Below are 22,667 nucleotides of genomic sequence, written 5' to 3' on the forward strand. Positions count from 1 at the left end.
TTCACTGTGTTCCCATACCTGCAGTCTCAAGTCCACTGTTGCACTTTTTCATGTCTCTCGTCTATAAATCATAAGTATCGTTTCTTGTAAATTATAATACATGTACAGAAACCAGTGAATTTACTTTGCGCCTTGCTTACCTGTCTCCTGACAACCTCAGCACTCTCGCTGAAAAATCTCTCTGTTTCTAAAAACATTAAAATCCTAGTCGAAAAACATGTTCTAGACACCTTTTGGGGGTGGAATGAGAAGGGAGGTCATTGGCCATCTGGAGGGATCCGGTCATAGAGGGTGCACAGTATTAAAAAGGTTACCAGTTCAACTCAGACATAGTAGAGGAAGATTGCTGATGTTGTTAGAACTTAGGAGACGGTTAAGCTTGTCACTCGTAAATATCCAAACCTGGTAAGTGTTGGGGTGTGAGGGTGGTTTTTGGATGCCCACTATTGCATTCATGTCGGCAATGCAACTTTTCAAAATGATAGGAGCCATTTATTCAACAAAATGGTAGCTTAAAAAAAATTTGCATGTGAAACCATGCTGAGTATTCACTATAGTTTATAATATCTCATTTAAATGTTGATTTAGTATAAAAAAAAATATGAAAAATAGAGAAACAGAAGTTTATTAGTCATGCTCCCTTAATCTTTTCTCTTTCCACTTGGCAATATCTCTTTTATCTCTCCAACTATAATTACACCCGTTTTACTCAACCCTACGAAGCTCTGAGTCAAATGTTCATGGCCTATGAAGCATACAACTTTAATAATTCATGCATGAAACACCATTCCAAGTTGAAGATTTGTCACAGCTGACATTTAGCTGTTTAGCTCTTCTATCCCATCCCCCCCCCCTTCCCATTGGGAGGTTGCTTCTTTCATTAGAAAGCAATTAATCCCATAGATGACCAGCACCTGCATTGGAAATGATTAGTAAAGAATTAGACAACCATGAAACAAAAATCTTATTTACCCGTCCTTTGAGCTGTAATCTCCCGGAATAGAAGATCCAGGAAACACATTTGCTATTAAGAAACTATTTTGGGCAGGTCATAAGGTGACTTGGCTCAGCTGCAGTGTCTGTTTTTTCGAAGTCTTGAGTCGTTTATGTTCTTCCCATGCTGAGAAATAACAGTTTTGCTTCTGGTTATTACTCACTCGGTCAATAAAACCCTGCTACACCATCAGACTCTGCATGATCACATCTTTATAAGTCAATGCACATTTCATTTACTGTAACTTTAAGTCTATTTATTTCTGCATCGGAAAACTCTTGAGTAGCAGATTCGTGAACCAATCAAATTATGATCATATTATTATCATACCCTTTGAATATTCAGTAGGCATGCATTGACTAATCAAGTTTCATTAAATCAAATGATGAAGTAAAAGTACAAATAATTGTCCTCCTATCTTACCTGTCTCAGCACCACTCTTTCATTTACTCTGATCTGTCCAGGTCAAATTTGTAAAGGTCATCCGGTCTTCCGAGACCATCAGATTTCTTCTCGAATAACCAAAATCATCTTTGTAGGTTGACTGCTGGACTGCTAGTTGTTTGAAAAATCAGATTGCATTGCAATTACTACCTAACTGATAAATTGGTATCACATACCCCGTCACTTTGGGGATACTAAAAATTAAACAAATATAGTGGTTAAGACCTACAGTATGATCCAACCGAAGTGGACATTTTCTGGGCAAAAACTGGTGTTCTGTTCACAAAACGTACACCTCTCTCCTACAGTGTACATATTGGTCACTGTTTTGTTCTTCAGTTTGCTATAGTCGGACTGTTTGGACAGCCACAAAATAAGAAAACATGCTTAGACATTTGTCCTGCCCAGCTGTCCTACAAACTAGTAAAATATAACATTGCCTCTGCTGAACAACTTCCATGTGAACATGTCCACCATGGATCCCTCCCTTCCAAATTCCAAAAAGTCTATTCAGCAAGTCTAACATCAGTCTTTTGAGTGTTCATGAACAACTTAAAATCAGTCAAAAATTGAATTATTAATGGCTAACATGGATAACATATAAAGACTTCCATTGAGATTAAAGTATGCTAAACTTTTTGAAAGAATCAGCACATGTATTGTGTACTTATTAATGTAAGAAATTGACTTTAGTGTTGAAGATAGGCCTATACTTGACTCAGGCTGAAGTTATTGTTATATCTAGAACTAACTAACTACCTTCACAACTCTGTGTTTCTCTCCTTTTTTTAATTGAAAACTTCATAGAGTGTGCACAGAGTTAAACTGTTAACAGTTTGCTCTAGGCATGGTAGAGTGAGAATGGTGAGGTTATGAGGAGATAGGTTTAAGCTTTTCACTTCTAAATATCTAAACCTGGTAAGCTTTGGAATTTTTAAAATACTGTAAAATTAAAGAAACTTCAAATTGAAAAGGTCTGGTAAGGATGTGGCCAATGGTAATGGGAAGCAATCAACTACTTTAAATATAACCAAAAAGTTCCACGTCTGTCTCCTGTTTATGTTAGCTTTAAAACCCCAAAATTGGTTTCAACCGATATTGATACACCTGCTGACAAATAGTCCTTTAAATTATTGGTCAGCTGCTAGAGTGATTACTTTATAAAGAGGTAATACATTACAGATAAAAAGGTTTAAACTCCCACCTAAATTTATTGTCATTATTAGATATCTCTTTCAAATCTTTATGTGTGGGCAGTGGTTTGCTTTCCTGCTGGTTTTAAATAGAGTCAAAGCCAGCAGCTGTCAAACTCATCAGTAACTGACCCCAACATGTATAGTAACACACTACTTGTAAATCTATTTTAAAGCAGAAGTTTTAGTTGATATCGAGAAAACTTTCAAAACTGTTTAAAATTAATAAAGTCTGATAACAAATATCATTTTTTAAGTTGGCTTAGCATAATATCATTTTTTAAATTGGCTTAGCATGCATCAATTTTAGTAAATAATCTTAAAAATATTCGGGTTGCCTTAAAATGTTCTTAAAACCATTGTGAATGGTGTCTGGGCAATGAAATCAGGATCAAGTCAATGCATTAGTTACTACTAATAATAATAAGTAATATTTATATAGTGCATAATCAGCAAAGCTGCTCAAAGTGCTTTACAAATGTAAAACCTAAACAAATAGTAACAAAATCCAAAATATTAAATACATAGAACCAATAAGGCAACAAATGTAAAAGCAACAAAGAAACACCCGTACCAAACGATACTAATAAAAAAAGAAGCCCAAAATGCAATAATAAAAAAATAATCAATGATTAACCTGCATATTGGGTACAAATATGTGTACAGTATGTATATAAAGTAAAGTGTCTTTCAGTTGATTTTTTGTGTGTAAAATTGTTGGCCAAAACAAAATAGTTGCTTTAATGAAAATATGAAAATGACATAGATGTGAATGTCCCTGTGATGTTGTGGGGGAGATCAAGAGGTGAAGAAATATTCAGGTGGGGTAATAAAGTCCTTCCTAGGTACCTTTGTGTGACATTAGGGACCTACAGTGAAACTGTTTCATCAAAACATCAGCATGTAGCAAGCAAAATAGTGGGTCAGACTTTGTCCCAATCTATCACAACAGTTATCGCCAACTATTAATAGTGGGAATTGCTCATAGATGCAGGTTGTAGGCCCCATGTCCTTTTTGGTTGGGAAACCTATATGCATTTTTTTTTTTCATTTTTGTCGTTGTTGTGTTTTGGTTTTTTTTTTTCGCCCCTCTTTTGCTGGAGATACCGTTTGGGTGAGATTATTAATCCTTAATAGTTCATTCTCTCTATCATATCCAGATTAATTAACATTATTCCTTAATTACCCCTCTCCTTTTTCTCTTGTATTCTGTTTCTTTTTGTTCTTGGGGTGTTTTATTATATGAACATGACAGTTCATATTAAGTAACATAGAAATAATTCTAAGATGGAAATGCATGAACAGCAAGACTCTCGTTCTACCGTGTCTAGAATGAACTGGTAACCTTTTAACACTGTGCACCCTCTATGGCTGGAACCCTCCGGTCAATGCCCTTCCTTCTCATTCTACCTCCCAAAGTGTCTACATTGTATGTTTTTTCATAAAGATTATTATTTCTACTAAATTTGATCGGAATGGTTTCCTATGATCTTTGTGAGGTACTAACTGGAAGTATGTACGCCGCAGCCCAATAAGAATCTTTTTCTGTACAGTGTAATTGTAATCTTTGGAAGCCAATCTCATATTTCTTATTTATTCTAGATATGTATAACTATTTGTCTTAACACGCCAGGGGTAATAAAATGTTTACATAAAGATATAATATTGAACTGATCATCCGGTCATGCATTAACTAACTCAGTGGAGGGTCATTAGGGTCAGCCTAAGTATTTGATGGTCATGATAGACATGTATATATATATGTTAACATAAAGTTCAATTAGGGTCAGACATGTCTGAGTACCAGAAATGGCTTCCTTTTAGGAAGTTATCAATCAGATAGATCAGAATTTGGACGAACAAAACTTGGATGATCACATGTGTCCTCTCACTGTCCTGTATAGATTATGGAAATGCTGTGTGGGTGCACATGTTACTTTCTCTTAATTTCCTCCTTTTGTGTCTTGTGCACTATGCTGTGACCAAAGATGATTTCCTATATTTTTTTGGGCGGAGGGGGGGGGAGGGGATTGGAGCTGTGCTGTTGCTGGATGTGGTTTGATGGACTAGGGAGGAAGATAATGGATATTCTCTGGTTATACAACCCCCCCTTGGTTATACACTCCCTTTTCTGTGCACACCCCCTTCCCTCCCCCTCCCTCATTGAAATCCGCAAACAGGTTCAATTGTAATGCAGTCCACCTTGGACACTGGGATTTTAGAACTGCCGGCCTGAGCTGTCACAAAAATGAGCGAGATTTACAACTTTACATCCCCAAAACTTGAACGATTAGGGAATAATAGGGAGAAATGAACACAATCCAACCAAAACAATAAGACAGCAATATAGAAAGTTACATACTCAGGTTTTATACACAACACCTCTGCAATAGTACATGTAATTATTCTACTAACCAGTTATCTCCCCGAAAATGAAGTGGATTTTCTAAACGTTCTTAATGCACACCACAAACATAATCGCAGCTCATTTCTCATCTTATTTTAGACAAAAAAACTTAGGAAACAAATTTTGCTGGGAGATTATCACATAAAATCAGGAAAGCATGAGATTGCCTTAAAAACAGGGCAGGCGAGTTTGCAAGTGTGGGATAATCTTGTACAGTATTGTGTACAGAAGTAGTATTACCTTCTTGCATGCTAGGCCAATGAGTGTAGTTCAGGCATGGGTTTGGGAGGGCCGCATTTGTTTCTTAAACTACAATTGTATTTTAAACTATCTACATACTACACGCTTGGAACTGTACTCTTTGATAACAATTTGAGTATTCTTTTAGTGATTCCTGTCACAATTATGTAAGAAGTTCTTTGTCCTTATGATAAGGTTAAAGAGGAAGGAAGGAAACATCCGGTAGTAACATTTTTAAATAAAGTGAGAAACTGGTGGTTCAGAAAATTGGCCTAATCTTATCTCCCAGTTGTTGATAATAGTGGGTGGAAGAAAGAGCAGTCAATTACAGCACCAACAATTTTTGGGATATTTTTTGTCATATTAGTATCATATACTGATATGACAATGTTATTTTAAATTAAATTTGGTTGTGTATACGCACCAGTGTCAGTTTAATACAAAATCACCCTGCATATTTGCAATCGCTCATGAATGTGGACTTTGTTAAGTCCTTACAACTAAAGAATAATATTAAAAAGCATAACTTTAATAAATAGCATAGTTTCACCAACGAACATAATTTATTTTTATGGGTCAGCACCAATGATCCCAAATATTCGAGAAAGACTTAAAATGGTCACTCATTCTCACTTGTTTTACTGTAACCCTCTTTGTCCCCCATTTGATCTCTCAATCTCTGAAAATAAACTTTCATGAAAGTATGTTTGAAAATGTTCAGTAAATATTAACTTGCTAAAAACCAAACACTGATTTTGTTTGTTCAGAGAGAATAATGTATTAGGGTTTTACTGTAGATCTAACTGGAGAAGTGTAACAGTAACGTTAGGCAAAAAGTTTGTTTAGCTGATGAAAGGTATCTTAAATATTTCTGTCAAAAAGGATCATACAGTGCTGTGTCTATTTGGAATTTGCTTTATATCTGTGTCAATATCCGCAGTCAAAACACTTGTCGAAAATTTAAATAGATAACTGATCTGCTGCTTCAATCAGTGATTTTCTTGATCCCTCTTTTTATGATTGATTACACTTTACAAATCTTCAGGGATTTGTATCCTTTAGAGTGGTCAGCTTAAAATCTCATACATGTGGTGACTTCATTGAGACCATTCGGACCAAACGATGCAGACACTGGCTGTAACTTTTAATTTCCAGTTTTGAGGTTAACTAGAGCTTATTAATTGCTTTTAATGTGAGTAGCAGAAGTTTTATTTGTTTGAGAATTGGCTGGTGTTTGGTTTATAATCATCTTCACATATGGTCAGGTCTTTTTGAGATTTAGTTATTTTCTCACCTCTGTGTCATTCCCCCTGGATTAAATTTAATAACTATGAGGAACTGAAAGCATTGAAGAATTATTGAAGGGGGGGGGGGGGGGGACTTGATGACTTACTCTGCCTGTTACATGCATACATCCTCCATGCTTTCTAAGTCCATACTTTGCAGACCGTTGACATATTAACTGTAAATTTCCTATTGATTTACATTGATCTCTTCTCTCTTACCTGTCTCCTTTGCATATGCTTGCCTTTCTGCTTAGCCTTACCACAATTGGTGCAATTTTTATAATGTCCCGGGCCCAGGCCCCAGGCCCGCCCTCTTGTTGGACTCTTCCTTCGAATCTACCATTCAGAAATCACCCAGAATGGCTATAGGGTATTCATTCTTGTTTGTACAATGTATCAATTTATGAATTCCTGTGTGTGTATGTGTCAGTGAATAAGTGTGGGGGGAAGGGGGGGCGGTAAAGCACTTAAGGCTCCACTTTCATTGACAGTGTACGTACACAAACATCTTACCCCCTTCCCTGATTGCTTCTACATCTCTATGTCATCCCTTGCATCGATTATCACCTATTTCTATCCTGTTGTGTAATATTCGCATGGAAGAGAAAGTTTTACATGATGATGTAAATGTCAAGGTAAAAGTTTGCTTAAATTTAAACAAGAATTTGCTTTAAAGCCACAAATTTTCCTAACTTGTTTGCCAATATGTTGTTGGGTGTTACCTTTTAGTGTACTGTGCACAGCTACTTTCATTTCATCAGAATTCTTCTGCTTCCGACATGCATGGTAGGCTTCGTGACTGCATGGTTGCATGCATGCCTGACAAAGCCGACTAAAAAATAAAGTCACCAAATTAAACAGGAGATTGGATATGTCTGTCAGTGCAGTTGAATGGCTGAATGGGTTCATAGATGATATATACTATGGATAATATAAAACAAGCTAGCAACACTGGTATCATTTAAACTATAGGATTGTGTAACATAATTTGATAGTTCACAATGTACATGTAGAAATTTCAACTACTAAGATAAACTCGACCAAAACAAGGTATATAAAATCTGCTGCATCAAAAAATGACTTTTATGCTAGGTTAATATATATGTTGCGATTATGTGGTTGATATATTTCCTGTGCCTTCAATTCCGGAAAACACCAAAGGAATCGTGTGAATTTGACAAAGTGGAATCATGATATAGATATAGCATTGTTCATGTCTGTGGATGCAATTTATTTTTCTATTGATGACAATTTATTCAGTCTGCTTTTTTTTATAGGACTGCAGCGTAAACTAATCCTTAATCATATAAGAAATTTGAAAGTTTTACTTTAACTCAAGAAGGCATCATTGGGAATAATATTAAAGGCATTAAAGACTCCCCCCAAACCGCATGCGGCCATCTGAAAAAGTTAACTTTCTGTTGCTTGCAAGTGACGTTTTTCTTGTGTCGCTACAAAATGCAGACAGTAATGAAACGTGATACCTTGTTATCCTTTATCTGGACAAAGATGTATCGTTTTACACTGTGTTGTGGGTATTGACTGCAGCTGTATGTACTGACTGTACACTAGTGTCTAATTACCGACGGTAGCAAGCTGTGTGTGTATTTTCTGGGATCGATGGTGGTGTTTAACACTTCTGTTACACCTCATTCGAAAACTAGGTCAAATTACCGGCATTAGACGTTTCTTTTGCGCGAGTCTTCACACCCTTTAAGTACATGTGTAAACAGGTCGCCACACCCTGAAGATTGTTGGATTCCAATTTTGCAATAAATGAGCCGATTGTGGATATACGTTCTCTTACCTTTTGCTAGAAAACAATGATTATGTATTGCAAGGGCGGCGGAACCAGGGGGGGGTACAGGGGGCACATGCCCCCCACTTTTCCTCAGGTTAAAAATGTGCCCTTTTTCTACATAAAAATTGAGGTGTCTCAAGTTAGCAAGAGGCCAGGGAACCAGAATGAACACTCGGGAAGGGCCGTTTCCGGCCATCTGAGGGCATTGTAAAACCAAAAATTTTCTTGTACGCTCCGCGCCAACCGATGGTGGCGCTCCGCTCAGAGAGTCGTGGCTTTACAACTTTGCAAATCCTGGCTACGCCCCTGACTTTTAATGAATTTCTGTGGGTCAAACTCAGAGCTATTTTGAATGGAAAAAATTTGTTAAGATATTAACAAGAAATAAACTCTAATTCAGAAGATTCCTACATTAGCAACTAGCATGATTTCACCTCATTCTGTCTTCAAAGAAAACTTGTTCCTTTTTCCCAATTTGCACATTGGATATTGCAGTGCTAGTATGCATTTTTTCCTTGAGGGTGGGGGGGGGGGCGTTGATGGAGTGATGTGTATACGCAAATAAGATAATACAATAAGAGTTATAAAGGGTACTAAATATCAGGCTGCATCAGTCCAATCGAATTTCTGCAAAGTGCCCTTTGATATCGGTGCCCCCCCAGATTAAAAGTGCTTACGCCACCCTTGATGTATTGTGAATCTTGTGTACGAGATATCAATAGTTGAGCCAGGATTGTTTTTGATTCTGTGTATTGCTATGTCTTCAGTGGCTGTAGAGGTGTGCTATTTCCTTTCTATAACTTTCCATAGACCAAAGAAGTAGAGTGTGCCCTAAACAATACTTTTCTTTACCATGAAACCCCACTTTGATCAGAACACATATTTTCTGCCTGTTTTAATATTTCGGGAACAATTGGTGCTTTTATCTAGATTATTTTGTAAAGGATTTGAATATAGAGTTATGTGGGATTAAGTAACAGTTGAGGTCTTTCATCAACATTTTTGTTCGTCACTATAAAGCAACACATTCTTTAACAACGGTCAATGGTTAGTACCCTTCTGGCCTGATGCCAGTCATTTAGTGTTAGCGATGACAGGGGTTACCATGATACATTCAGCTCAATCAACTGTTTCAGACATATCTTTAATACTTGAAGGATTGTAGGGAGTCTAAGGAATTGTTCAGGAACTTGGTTTCAATAAAGCTGACCTCTGACAAGTCCACATTTGAGAATGCGTGGCAGATCACGTCAATGAACGAATGAGCATTTTATGCTCGTGCGTAAAGTTCGCAATGAATAACGACTTTATCAGTTTCTTCAATGACAGTATTACATTGTATACCTGTTGAGACTTGCTGCAGGTCTGTGTTTATATGTGGAAGTAAGATGATGGCAAGTACTTAGAAATCTCACGTCACATTATCCACTGACTGTTCAAACTACAATCTTCATCACCCTCGTAGGGTCAGGACCCACAGCAGCCTCAAAAAGGGTCCGAGCATGTTTGCGACGGTATCTGATTCTGAGTAAACTAACGCTCACACTATAACGTTGATCCGTTAATTGTGGAATCAGGTACCCCCTTGTGTTAATTCTTATTTGTGAACAAGGCTTTAAAGTTGAAGATATATATATATATATTTTTTTTATAACACATTTTTTATCTTTTATCTATTTTTATTTATTTATACAATAAGGGCATATATATACATTTATACAATAAGGGCATATTAAGGGTTACAGATATTTCATGAATATATACCGTATATGAGCAAATGTAATGGTAACTGTTTGGTCTAATAATTAAAAGGTACTTTAATTTATGAGGTCTCTTGTTCTAGCCACCGGCATCAAAGATTTTTAACTTTCCGGTCAGTTTTTCCCAGTTGTGCATCTTGTTATAAACAGAAAATAGAAATAAACTTGATCTATAGTAAAATATTCAGGTTTGAATTTCCCTGACATATTTCTTCTAAATATTCCATATCATGCAAATAAGAATATGGGATACACCAGGAGGTGATGGAACTAATGCACTGACCTACCAGGATATTTTTCTGTTAATTTACTGTATACACTGCACATAAATAGGGATAGTGTGAGAAGTCAATTAAGATTAAAATTGACTAATCTCTCAGGGTGACAGACTGAGTTGTTAGCATGTTGACTTCATAGATAGATGCCACAATGTCAGATGTGAGTTAGCAAGGAAACGTTACATTGTTGGAGTGATGAGTTAATCATTAAATGTAAAAAAAAAAAAAACAGTTTTAGTTTTTGAGTAAAAGTATGTAAAATTTTGGGTATTTGAGCATGTTCATCTAAAAAATGAGTAAAAAAGGATTCAACTAGCGTAACGTAAATTCTGCGAACTAATTAGGTCTACATTGGTAAGCATCGCTGTTTTATGCATTTCTTGCCAGTTTGGCATCAAATACAAAAGACATTTTCATTGCATTTGGTCCTGATTACAACAGTAATGTGAGATCTGAATCAATGAAAAACCAGGCATGAATCAAACGTTCCAGACAATTTGGTTGTTAGAATGAGAAGGGAGGTCATGGACCGGCAGGTCCCATCATAGAGGGCGCACAGTGTTGAAAGGTTACCAGTACACTCTGGACATTGTAGAGTGCTGTGGTTGTGGGGAGGCAGGTAAGCTCATCACTCCTAAATGTCCAAACCAGTAAGTTTTGGTATTTTCATTGCACTTCTTCACATATTCTCATCAGCACAGCTGTTCAAAACCTCCATTTGTTTCTGGAATTTTTTTTCATTCTTTATCCATTCGTATTTTGTTAAAAGAAAGAAAATTATTCGATATGCAGTTGGTCATTGTTTCTGAAAGCTTATAATTAATCAGCCAAATATTTGTGATTGTATAGTTTTAGTTTAATAGCTCAGAAAGAAATAACTGACTTTAATTGTCATGGTACCGAAGGACGATGCTCTTACAAAAGGTTTCAAAGGAAAGGTTTTATCAGCAAGGAATAACAATACAATCTGTACTATGACGAAGGCCACGATCTCTGTTCTACACCTCTGGAATTATTTTAGTGATTGTGTTTGAATGATCACTGTATCCGGCAAAACAGTGTGAAATAACTAAGTACTATCAAATAGAATATAAACACATGCCAGACCCCCGCAGCTCCTATTAACAACTCTCTAGTCATTCCTAACTTTTTGTCACTGAAAAATTTAGGCTTAGAGACCACCTACACAACTATTTGCTTTGTTTAAAGTTATTTTAGACTTTAATTCTACAAAATCTTAAATTTCAGTAAAACTAGCACATGAACTTTTCTTTTCTATTATCATCATGTATATGTATATATTTTAGTACTTTCTCATAAATCATAAACTTAAAAACATTATGTGGTTCTTTTGGTGTTCCGTATTAATATTTCTTGTTAGATTGGAAGTTAGAGCCATTTTGCACCAAGCCATGTAGTATTTATAAACACCCACGCATATTTGCTAAAAATCGCTTCTTCGCTTATCAGGTTAATCGATCCCAACCTAATGGCTCTCACTTTATTGTACCTAGACTGAACGGTAATTACCTTTTTAGTAGTAAAACAATGAAATCGGAGCATCGGTCAACTAAATGGGGGGGGGGGGATCAAACCAATCTAAGCTTAATTCTTGAGATGACGTGCGTTTGGAGTTTATATGATTTCACCTTGAAGGTCATCAGTATAGTACAGGGTCTGCACAATTTTGCGTGTTAAAAAGTTTTCCAAAGTACCAACGACCGGTATTATGACCACACTTTCTTCAAGTCTTTTCGCGTTTTACCCATATGCTAAATCCTATTCATAAAATATTTGAAATTTGAAACTGATGATCAAAAGGACTCTTCAAATTATTCTCAGACTATAAAAGAGAGGGTTAATTAAACAATTAAATGTCTAAGAGTGGGAATAGGGGAGGGGGGAGGAATGCTCTGAGGATGGCAGTGAAATGCTGGTTGAAGGTCGAATGTGAGTGACCATTATTTGACTTCTAGCATATTTTGGGAGCAAATATACGATGATCTTTAACACCTGATCTTAAAAGTGCGGAACATCATTAGTTACACAGTTAGTATAAAATAATATGTACTGTACATTCATTTGTGACACTTTTATTATGCAAATTTCACACTTAATTTGAATCTCCGTGTTCAACCCTGATGTCTTGATCCCCCGGATTAAAATCATCCAGTTTGATCTTCATCCAAATTATGTTTATACTCCGGATTTGATTCAAAGCTCTGGACCGATCTGTGAGCATCTTTGTACCTAATGGGATCTAAAATGTAAACATGGGAATATTTCTTTAATACCATTATTGGCAGTATAAGACAAGATGAAAATAAAATCTATTGGCAGATGGAGATAGATGCATTGAGGGTACTAAGCACAAACAAGTTTGGACAAATCAATATGTTTCTGGAACAAAATGAGAAATGCCTTTAGATGTATAGTACTTTGTAGAGTGCTATAGTTGTTATTCCATGATAGGCATCTGCGTGGGGAGAGGGGGGAGGGGGAGGGGTGGGGTAGAGGGAGGAATGGAGGAGAAGATATAGTACCCTCTGTGGTTCTGTCACCTGGTACATATAGCTCTCCTTCAACCTTTTAAGTCCATGACACAGCAGATTATGTCCCATATGTAGGTGCTAAAAATAGTTATTTGATGACACAAATGATAATTATTTGGTGCCTGTTATCTCTTGTATCTTCTCCTTTTAATAAGTTTATTTGTTCTTTTTCCAATTTATACTATTGTACTATTATATAGCTTTTGAGTGAGGTTTATTGTAGCATGACTCAATGCATATTTTCCCAGTCAATTACTTATATAGGTAGCCTTACCTAGATTTCAATCATACTGTCACTATAATGCAGGTACACTATATATATTTAGTTAGAGGCAACGCCTTTCTACCATTCAGTTTAGTTTTGGTTAAAAAAATAAAATAAAGGTCGTTAGTATTGACCTCAAATATTGCAAGAAAGTGAAACAATCATCACTCATTTTCAACTTTCATCAAATATTTTTTAAAAGTACTTTTCCTCATTGAGACATTTTGAAGTCTCAATGCATGTTTGCCAAATATTTACTTTGAATTTTCCAGCTTTCTCCCCCAAAAGCTCAGTTAAAATGACACCGTTCTATGTAATTTTCATATTAATAATCATTATTTTTATTGAGATATCTGTCGTACAACATTTTGAGCTGAATAAAATTCGTCAGATTTTTAAAGTTTTAGATTCTACAAACTTTAATCAAAATATTCAAGCCCCACCCAACAGATCATGCGCCAATCAAATCTCTCTGTTTTGTTAACGACCGTTAGGCCTGTGTGCTAGCCTGTGATTGGTCCATTCTCTTAAAGTATATATCTTTCTTTCGGTCTTACCGATGTAGCTTGCAAATTTTCAGATATTTCCTCCGTGAAATTGGATAAAAAAAGTGGAGGATACGAGTATATATAGGTAACATTTGTATATAATGAACATGCTGATATGGGCGGTCACAGTGATTTTACGGTAAATCATTCGCGGGGTAACAGAAAATAAATTTCTTTTTTTCGATTGCGACAGCTTTTCTCCATTAAACCCACCTGGTCAGAGTGTATTTAGAATAGAAATATTGAATCTGCTTTTGGAAGTTTGTTTTTCCAAAATTTATCAACAAACACACATTGAGACTTTAAGAGTGTAATGGGACACTCTTTAATGTCTGCCAATAAGTTTGACATATCAATTCCTTCACCCCCCAAAACGACACTAAAAAGTACTGCAATATAAGCTCTTTGAAGGATTAAGTGTGACTCATCGCTCCCAAACGTGAGCGCTGTGGATCAACGCGGTCAGGAAGATTGGACTGATCCATTCTGTTGCGGTTTTTTTTTTTATTTCTGTGACGCAAACTATTGCATTCTCAATGTATATTGGAATTTGGGTAGGTAAAACTACCAATTAATGTGCTTTTAAACTAATTTTGAGTTCTAAACGGTACAATAACAAAATTTAATATAATTACACATAAACGATTAAGCAGTGCATAGTTACAGTCCCCTATACTAGGCGCTACCACGCGGGCGTCTACAATAGCGTCTCTCGAGGTTGGGCAAGAAGGTCGATATTTTCTAACGAAGACTCTCATTTGTTACCCCTAGGTCCGATTGAAAACTTAAGCCAATCACAATAATTTTTATATGTATAGAATCTGTCACTCATTTGTAATGCATATTCAATTTAGACAAAAGAGGAGGGCCAGTGTTATAGTGACACAATTGAACTTTCAAAAATGGCAGTTTCAAAAGCCACACGACGCTACATGTTGCCATGTGTGTTTAACGTGTGACTTTTGGTTTTCAAAAGTTACGTATTTCTACATTTTTTAACCCCCAAAGTCCGATTGTGCCATGCTAAATAGAAACTAGAACACAACAGAGATATGAAGAGATTTATTCCACCTATCTAAAGATGTTTTAGACAAAGTGTAATGAAACGAGGAAAGAACTGTTATCAGTGAAGAAAAACATGGCCTAACAGTAAGTCAACGAGGGGTTTGGGTAGTAACTGTTTTGACTTTCTGCCGCTGCATAAGGAAGAGCGCTAGGGAATTGATATGAGGAGCATCATAATCTCTTGAGATTGTATTTTTTGTGGACACTTTCAGCTATTTTTTTCATTTTTTGTTTTGATTTTAAGGGCAATACTGATCATTATTTAGGGTATCTATTAGAAATATGCAGCAAGTGACCCTATCAACCACGTTGAGTGAATTACCTACTGTATGCAATACCATTCAGATGAATAAATTTAATTCACACCTCACACTTCTCTATCGATACCATTATATACTGCCCTCTATTCAGTGTCTCTATCAAACTGTTACCGTTCCTCGCCTGTTACCGTAGTATTATAATAAGTTTATGTATATTTAATACAGCACTGATATGAAATACTTGATTGCTTCAGTAGCACGTTTTTAACATATCTTCAAATTGAAAAACTCCCAACCTCTCCCTTCCCCCTCATCCTCCCTCTCCCTCTCAGATATGGACATATATAAATGTACCCTTGCTTGCCTTGCCTGTTACCGTAGTATTTGAATACGTATATATATATATATATATATATATATATTTAATACTGCACTGATATGAAATACTTGCTTGCTTCAGTAGCATGTTTCTAACACTTCTTCAATTGAAAACTTCCAACCTCTACCTTCCTCCTCATCCTCCTCTCAAATATGGACAAATATAAATGTCCATGCCAATGCCAACATTTTCAAGCTCAGAACCTCCAGGAGGGGGGGGGGGAGGGGGGAGGTACTCTTGATTTTTTTTAAGAATGCTAAAATAGTTGAATGCAACCTAATTTACTGATGACTTTCAAAGCTTTATTTTACATTGGGTTGCACCATTATTACAAAGGATTTATCCTAAGAGACCTAATACAAGTGTTTGGCTGTTCCTAATTAGCAAGTTTTGAACATTCTTTATGATCTTTTTGTTTATATAATCAGTTGAAAACTCAGTGAAAACTCAGGGAAGTTGACTTATTTTTATCAAGGAGCATTTGACTTTTTATTCATAATCATAAGATTTGGTGAAATTGTTGACCAATCTAAACATGCAGGTTCTTTAACCAACAAACCTCAAATTTGATGTTATGTGATATTGTTTTTGTTTCCAAACATTTAATGTTTCAAAATTTACTTCGCTCCTCGCTTACCTGTCTCCTCACAACCTTAGCACCTCATTCTACCGTGCCTATAAAGTCCTGGTAAATAAATAACACTGTGCGCCCTCTATGACCGGACCCCCCTTCCGGTCCCTCCTCCTTTTTCATTCTACCATTCCAAGTGCCTACACGCATATTTTTCTTGTGGATAGTTTCCTTGGAAAATTGTCTTGGTTTTCTTCGACGATCGCCGGAAGTTTTTTAGCTTCGGATCTTTAGAAGTTTGACAGTCCTTTCCTGACCGATAAGTATCCTTTTTATCAAAAAGGGAGGGTTTTGGGGACTGTTTTCGTAGTGCGTTTCCTCCTCGGGTTGGTTTGCGGCGGGGTTAGCAGTTCCGCGAAACTGCCTAGGTTCCCGCCCTATTCCTCCCCACGCTGTAGCGTGTTGTTGTTTTTGTGTTTTCTTAGCTTGTTTACTAGCTTTCTTCCCCCCAATTAGTTTCTCTCGTCCCCCTTTTGGGGATTCATATTGCTCACATATATTCACTCTTTTTCGTATGTATTTCTCGCTCTCTCATTTTTGTTTCAGCTTGCATTTTCATGTTAGGCCACCCCGTAGCGTTACCTTGTTTACCGTTGCTAGGTTACGCTACGCTCCACCTAAACCTAATTCCCTCCCTAGTTCTCCCCTCTTACGTTAAGCTTCTATTGTTGTTCATTTATCACTAAGAAGTAATCTTCCTTAATCCGGTTATTCAGCATGTCACGCAATCCATTGAAGTGCATCAACTGCTCTATGTTTCGCCCAGGCAGAGCCTGGGACGAACACGACCTTTGTCCAAAATGCAGATCCTGCACTCGACGAGACCCCTGCCTGGTGTGTATTAAGTTTACACCAGCTCAGTGGCAGGACATCGACCTGTGGCTCGAGGGCTTACGTAGCAAGCTCCAGGGAAGGCTGGACTCGATCCCGAGCGCAATCGGGGCGCCGGAGGCTCCAGGAATAACGGGAGATAGAGAGGAGGAGGGAGTAGTAGAGAGAGAGGTGGAGGAGAGTGGCCAGGAGAGGGCCGAAGGAGAGAAAGAGGTAGAGAGAGAGGAAAGAGAAAGAGAAAGAATTCCCCTAACGGCCCCGGCTACGTCCGGATCAGTTACGGCCAGAGGGAAGGGCAGGAGCAAAGGCAAGGCTCCTGCCAGGAAAAGACCTCCAAAGCAGAGGCACAGCTCGGCCGGGCTGGAGACTCCGTCTCAGTCTGGGCCGCAGCTAAACAGACCCACAGAGCGCGGCCGCCCGGCCGTGGGAGGCTCGGGTCCTAAAGAGAGAGCAACCCGAGGGGACGCGGAGACGGAGCCGGTCCCGTTCCAGGGAGCCGGAGAGGCGGGTTCCGACGGAGATCCCGGCCCGAGAAAGTAGGGAGAGAGAGTCCTCCCGCCGACCCAGAAGGGAGAGATCGGGGTCGCATACAAGATCCCCAAGACGTAGAGAGAGGAAGAGATACTCTCCAATCTCCGACGAGTCCTCGGACTCTTCCGACGATGGATACAGAAGATCCAAGAGGAGGCGCCGGTCCCCGAGACGGCGTCAGGAAGAGGAACCAGCTTGGCTTTCCAAACTCACCGGCCTGCTACGGCCCCTGCTGGAGCAAAGGACGTCCACGGTAGCCGACGTGGCACCGGGCCCTACCAGCCCCGTATCGACCATGGCCCCGCAACCGGCCCCGGACCCGGACGCTCTGGATTGCAGAGCGTCGGTGAATCTTTCCGGCTTGGAGGACGAAGGGGAGCCCATAGATCCAGATCCTCTCGACTACGATCCTATGGAGGACAGCTTTGGTCACAATTACGAACCGGAGGAAGCACCCGTGACAGGAGGAGCCCTCCCACAGGAGCTAATAACACGGGCGGCAGACATATTCAGACGACACCTGGGGTTCGAGGAACCCGAGACGCAACCGCAGAAGGCGGGCCGGGTATCAAAATTGACGGCGACCGGCGAAGCGTCATATAAGCCCAAAACTACCATACCAGTAGACGCAACCTGTTATGACAGATTTGAGGCCATTGCCAACAAGACCAAGTGGACGGCCTTCCCGGCCAGGGCAGATAGAGCGGTCAGGGTACCTGACGAGGCATGGAAGGATCTATTCAGATGCCCAACCATTCCCCAGGAGGCCAAGGAGAGATTAAAAGCCGAACAAGGGGCCTCATCCACACACGTGTTCAAGACCCCGGACCAGAGGAAGCTAGAAGAGCTTTTGGTAGAGGTGGACATGGCAGCCCGTTCGGGCATGAAGTTCGCATCGGTACTAATGCTATCAGCCGAAGTCCTTATGCGACACCACCAACAGCTCCCTGAGGACAGCAGCCAAGTATTCAGGGACGAAGCGGGCCAGCTCCTCCTGCTGCTGGGCCCCCTCGTCAGACTCGCGTACGATCAATTTGCAAGGGTCGCTACTAGGTCCGTTAAGGCCCGTAGACAAAACATCGTCTCCGCCATCCACTGGCCTTCGACGGAGGCGAAGGACAGAATGCTGGAACTACCAATCCTCGGGGAAGACCTTTTTGCGGGCTGCTTCCAAAAGAAACTCCAGGAAGAGGTAGCCCGAAGGGAGACTCTGGCCAAATCAGAATTCCGACCCCCACCTACCCAGAGAACCAGACCCTTCCGCCCGAGGGAGAGCAGAGCACCTAGGGGAACGAGAGCAGCACCCGCCAAATCTATGAGCAGAGGAGCTCTCAGAGGCCGAAGCCGGGGGGCAGCCTTCCGTCCAACCCGCCCCTGGGCCCCCAGAGGAGGCAGAGGCTCCACGTCGACCAGACGGGACAGTGACCGCTCCTCCAATCGACCAGCGTTCGCCGCCCAGCCCTAGGGGTGCCCACCTCACCGCGGCCATTCCGCCGGTGGGGGGGAGACTAACAAACTTCTCCCAGCAATGGGAATTTATTGGCGGGGACAAGTGGGTGTTGGACACAGTCAAACACGGGTACAAAATAGAATTCTCCTCCAGCCCACCTTTCGGGGGCGGAGGAAGGCAGACACTCACACCCACGGACCCCGTCAAACGCTTAGCCCTAGAAGGGGAAATTCTGGCCCTGCTGGCCAAGCAGGCAATTACAAGAGTTCCGGAAGAGACGGGACCACTCTTCCGGTCCTCCTTTTTTCTGACCAAAAAACGGGACGGCACCTGGCGTCCCATCCTAAACCTAAAACCCCTGAACACAAAACACATCAGACCAAAACACTTCCGTATGGAGACCTTAAACTTAATATTACCCCTACTCAGAAAGGGCATGTGGGCGGCGACCGTAGACTTACGGGACACCTACCTGCACATCTTGATACACAAAGAACACCGACGATTCCTAGCGTTCCGGTACGCAGAACAAGACTACCAGTTCCGGGCGCTCCCATTCGGCCTAGCCACGGCTCCCAGAACCTTCACGAGAGTCGCGGGAGCAGTAGTCGCCTACCTCAGAAAAAGAGGGGTCACCCTCTACGTATATCTAGACGACTGGTTGGTAGTAGGGAACAGTCTATCGGAAGCAACCAACAACGTCCACAAAACGCTCCAGACCCTTCAAGAACTGGGCTGGATCGTGAACCAGAAGAAATCACGGCTATCACCCTCCCAGACGATCCAGTTCCTCGGGGCCATACTGGACTTCACCACCGGGATAGCCCGACCCTCAGAAGAAAGAGTCGCGGCAGTCAAGGCGACCACACAACAGATCTTGGCACACCGGGGGTCACCAACGGGGACATGGCTCCGGGCCCTGGGACTCATGGCCAGCCTCGTCGATATAGTGAGACTGTGCAGGCTACACATGCGACCTCTGCAACTGCACCTGCTGAGGTCCGCAGACCCTACAGACCCAGACAAAACAACGCTCATCTACAGGTCAGAGGAGGTCACACAACACTTTCGATGGTGGCTCGACCCAAACAACTGGAGTTCAGGGGTACCCTTTGCGATACAGCTACCAATGACATCGATAACGACGGACGCGTCACTGTCCGGATGGGGAGCTCACTGGAGCAATCGCACAGCATGGGGGACGTGGTCCCAAACAGAAACATCTCTCCACATCAACATCCTGGAGATGATGGCGGTCAAAAGAGCCCTGGAAGCTTTCAACGACCACGTACAGGGAACGATAACCACAATCTTCACCGACAACACGACAGTGGTGGCCTACATCAATCGGCAGGGGGGCACCCGCTCAGAGAGACTGTGCCGACTCGCGTGGGAGGTGATAACAGCGGCCGAGGACTCCGGCACGATCCTAAGGGCTTCCCACATCGCAGGCAAGCTCAACGTGATGGCGGACGCCCTATCCAGGGGGCATATAGACCCCAACGAATGGTCTCTGGAACAGGAGACTTGCGACAGAATCTTTTCGATCTTCGGCAGGCCCACGATAGACCTGTTCGCAACACACAAGAACAACAAACTCCAGACCTTCTGTTCCAGACGATTCCACCCCCTGGCCTACCACACGGGCGCAATGTCCCTCTCCTGGGACCACATGGATGCGTACATCTTCCCGCCGCTATGTATGATCGGACAAGTCCTCAGGAAAATTCGGAACTCCAAGGGCAGGTTCACACTAATAGCCCCGTTCTGGCCTCGCAGACCCTGGTTCGCCGAGATCCCCCAACTCCTCATGGACGTCCCAGTGAGTCTACCGGACAAGCCCCACCTACTGTCCCAGAGACAGGGAACTCTCTCCCACCCAGACATCAAGGGGTTACAATTAGTTGCCTGGAGGCTGTCCGGTCTTCCCTACGACAGAGAGGCTTTTCAGAAGCAGCTGCCGCGATGGCAGCCGACGCTAGAAGGGGAACGACCGCAGCGACTTACGATTCCCGTCTGCGGAAGTTCGACCAATGGTGCCGACCGAGACAGATACTGCTGCCTGCTGCCTCTGTGACACAGATAGCCGAGTTCCTCCTCTCACTCTTCGGAGAAGGGAAACAAGTCTCCACTATCAGGAATTACAGGTCGGCCATCGCTGCCATCCACCAGGGCTTCCCAGATGGCTCCACACTGAGCAATAACCCGTACATTGCACAACTCATCAAAGGCATGGCGAATCGTCGCCCACAGATCAGACGGCTGGCCCCCTCCTGGGGACTCTCAGCAGTGTTACATGCCCTGGCAGGACCACCATACGAACCAATGGCTAATGCCTCCCTGGCTGCCCTCACAAAAAAGACACTCTTCCTCGTCGCAGTTGCGTCAGCAAGAAGGAGGAGTTGCCTCCACGCCCTATCCACCAAGCAGAATCACATCAGATTTGAGGGCCACGGGGTGAGGATGGTTCCAGACCCGTCATTTATTGCAAAGAACCAGACCTTGACCTTCTTGCCAGGAGACATTTTCATCCCGGAAATTAAGACCATGTCATCAGTAGCCGAGGACAAATGATGGTGTCCAGTCAGGGCACTGAAATGGTACCTGAACAAGACAGAGAAGTTAAGACAATCAACTTCTCTCTTCATCATACCACGACCACCCTACGCAGCGGCCTCCAAAGACACTCTATCCAGGTGGCTAGTAGAGATCATACGCCCGTTCACATCGGGGACCTCCCGACCAAGGGCTCACGACGTCAGAGGGGTCGCGGCCTCTACAGCCCTATTCGCCGGCATCCCGGTAGAGGACATACTCAAAGCAGCAGCGTGGAAAACTCCAACTACGTTCGTCGCCTGCTACTTGACCGACACTTTACACGCCGAAGCGGCATTTGGTAGCGCGGTGATGCGAGGTCCGGTGGGTAACAGGTCCCACCCCTCGGGCCTCCCACCATCGGGCAGTGCCACTCGGTGCTAAGGTTGTGAGGAGACAGGTAAGCGAGGAGCGAAGTAAATATTCCAAAACTTACTGGTTTGGATATTTACGAGTGACGAGCTTACCTGTCTCCATTCCCGCCTCCCTCCCCCGAGAGGGTGGTGGGACACAGCCGGACGGAGGAGCGGTCGCTCGACTTGACTCATGACTCCGAGCTTCACACCAGATAGACAGAACCACCATCCACCAGAGAGCCATCGACTATGTCTATCGGTGAGTGTACCTATGTGTTTCCGTATGCGTTTGCGTACATAGTCTTCCACTTACGTTCTCACCGAAGTTGATCTAAGGGTAACAAGTGGCGGACCGTAAATCTTTAGGCTCCTTGTTAGTGTAAGGGGTAGTTCCGCCTGCAGGGTTCAGGAGAGTGTCCCCCCTTCCCGCTGCGCCGGGGAGGGTTACACTCCCCCCTGCTAAGAAGGCGTCAGTGAATTTTTTGTTAGGGGTTCACTTTGGGAAGTTAACTCGACGGGGGTCGTTGGGGGTGGCCAGACCTTGCCACCCCCACTCCCGTGTCCGTGAGGCCACTCTTTAGGAATGGTCTCATGAGAAAGGAGGAGGGACCGGAAGGGGGGTCCGGTCATAGAGGGCGCACAGTGTTATTTATTTACCAGGACTTTATAGGCACGGTAGAATGAGGTGCTAAGGTTGTGAGGAGACAGGTAAGCTCGTCACTCGTAAATATCCAAACCAGTAAGTTTTGGAATGTTCAGCTCAAAATTCAGCTTTGAGTGAACGCATATAGAACTGTCCAC

The 22,667-nt window shown here is 41.7% G+C and overlaps 2 protein-coding genes across 3 annotated transcripts in view; both read left to right on the top strand.

Annotated features, from left to right (window-relative positions):
* The window catches only part of LOC139975763 (uncharacterized), a 73,130-nt gene that overhangs the window by 15,316 nt on the left and 35,147 nt on the right, over positions 1-22,667 (top strand). The gene's annotated exons all lie outside the window — the stretch shown is intronic.
* LOC139976070 (uncharacterized) lies at positions 16,087-17,474 on the top strand. Its single transcript, XM_071984506.1, has 2 exons — positions 16,087-16,366; positions 16,820-17,474. The coding sequence occupies exon 2, from the start codon at positions 16,821-16,823 to the stop codon at positions 17,472-17,474; it is 654 nt and encodes a 217-aa protein (XP_071840607.1). The 5' UTR covers positions 16,087-16,366; position 16,820.

Source organism: Apostichopus japonicus, chromosome 11 (genome assembly GCF_037975245.1).
Source record: "Apostichopus japonicus isolate 1M-3 chromosome 11, ASM3797524v1, whole genome shotgun sequence".
In the NCBI taxonomy this organism is placed as follows: Eukaryota; Metazoa; Echinodermata; class Holothuroidea; order Aspidochirotida; family Stichopodidae; genus Apostichopus; species Apostichopus japonicus.

Coding starts and splice junctions, on each gene's coding strand:
- LOC139976070 (XM_071984506.1), top strand. CDS start 16,821: ATGTCACGCAATCCATTGAAGTGCATCAACTGCTCTATGTTTCGCCCA.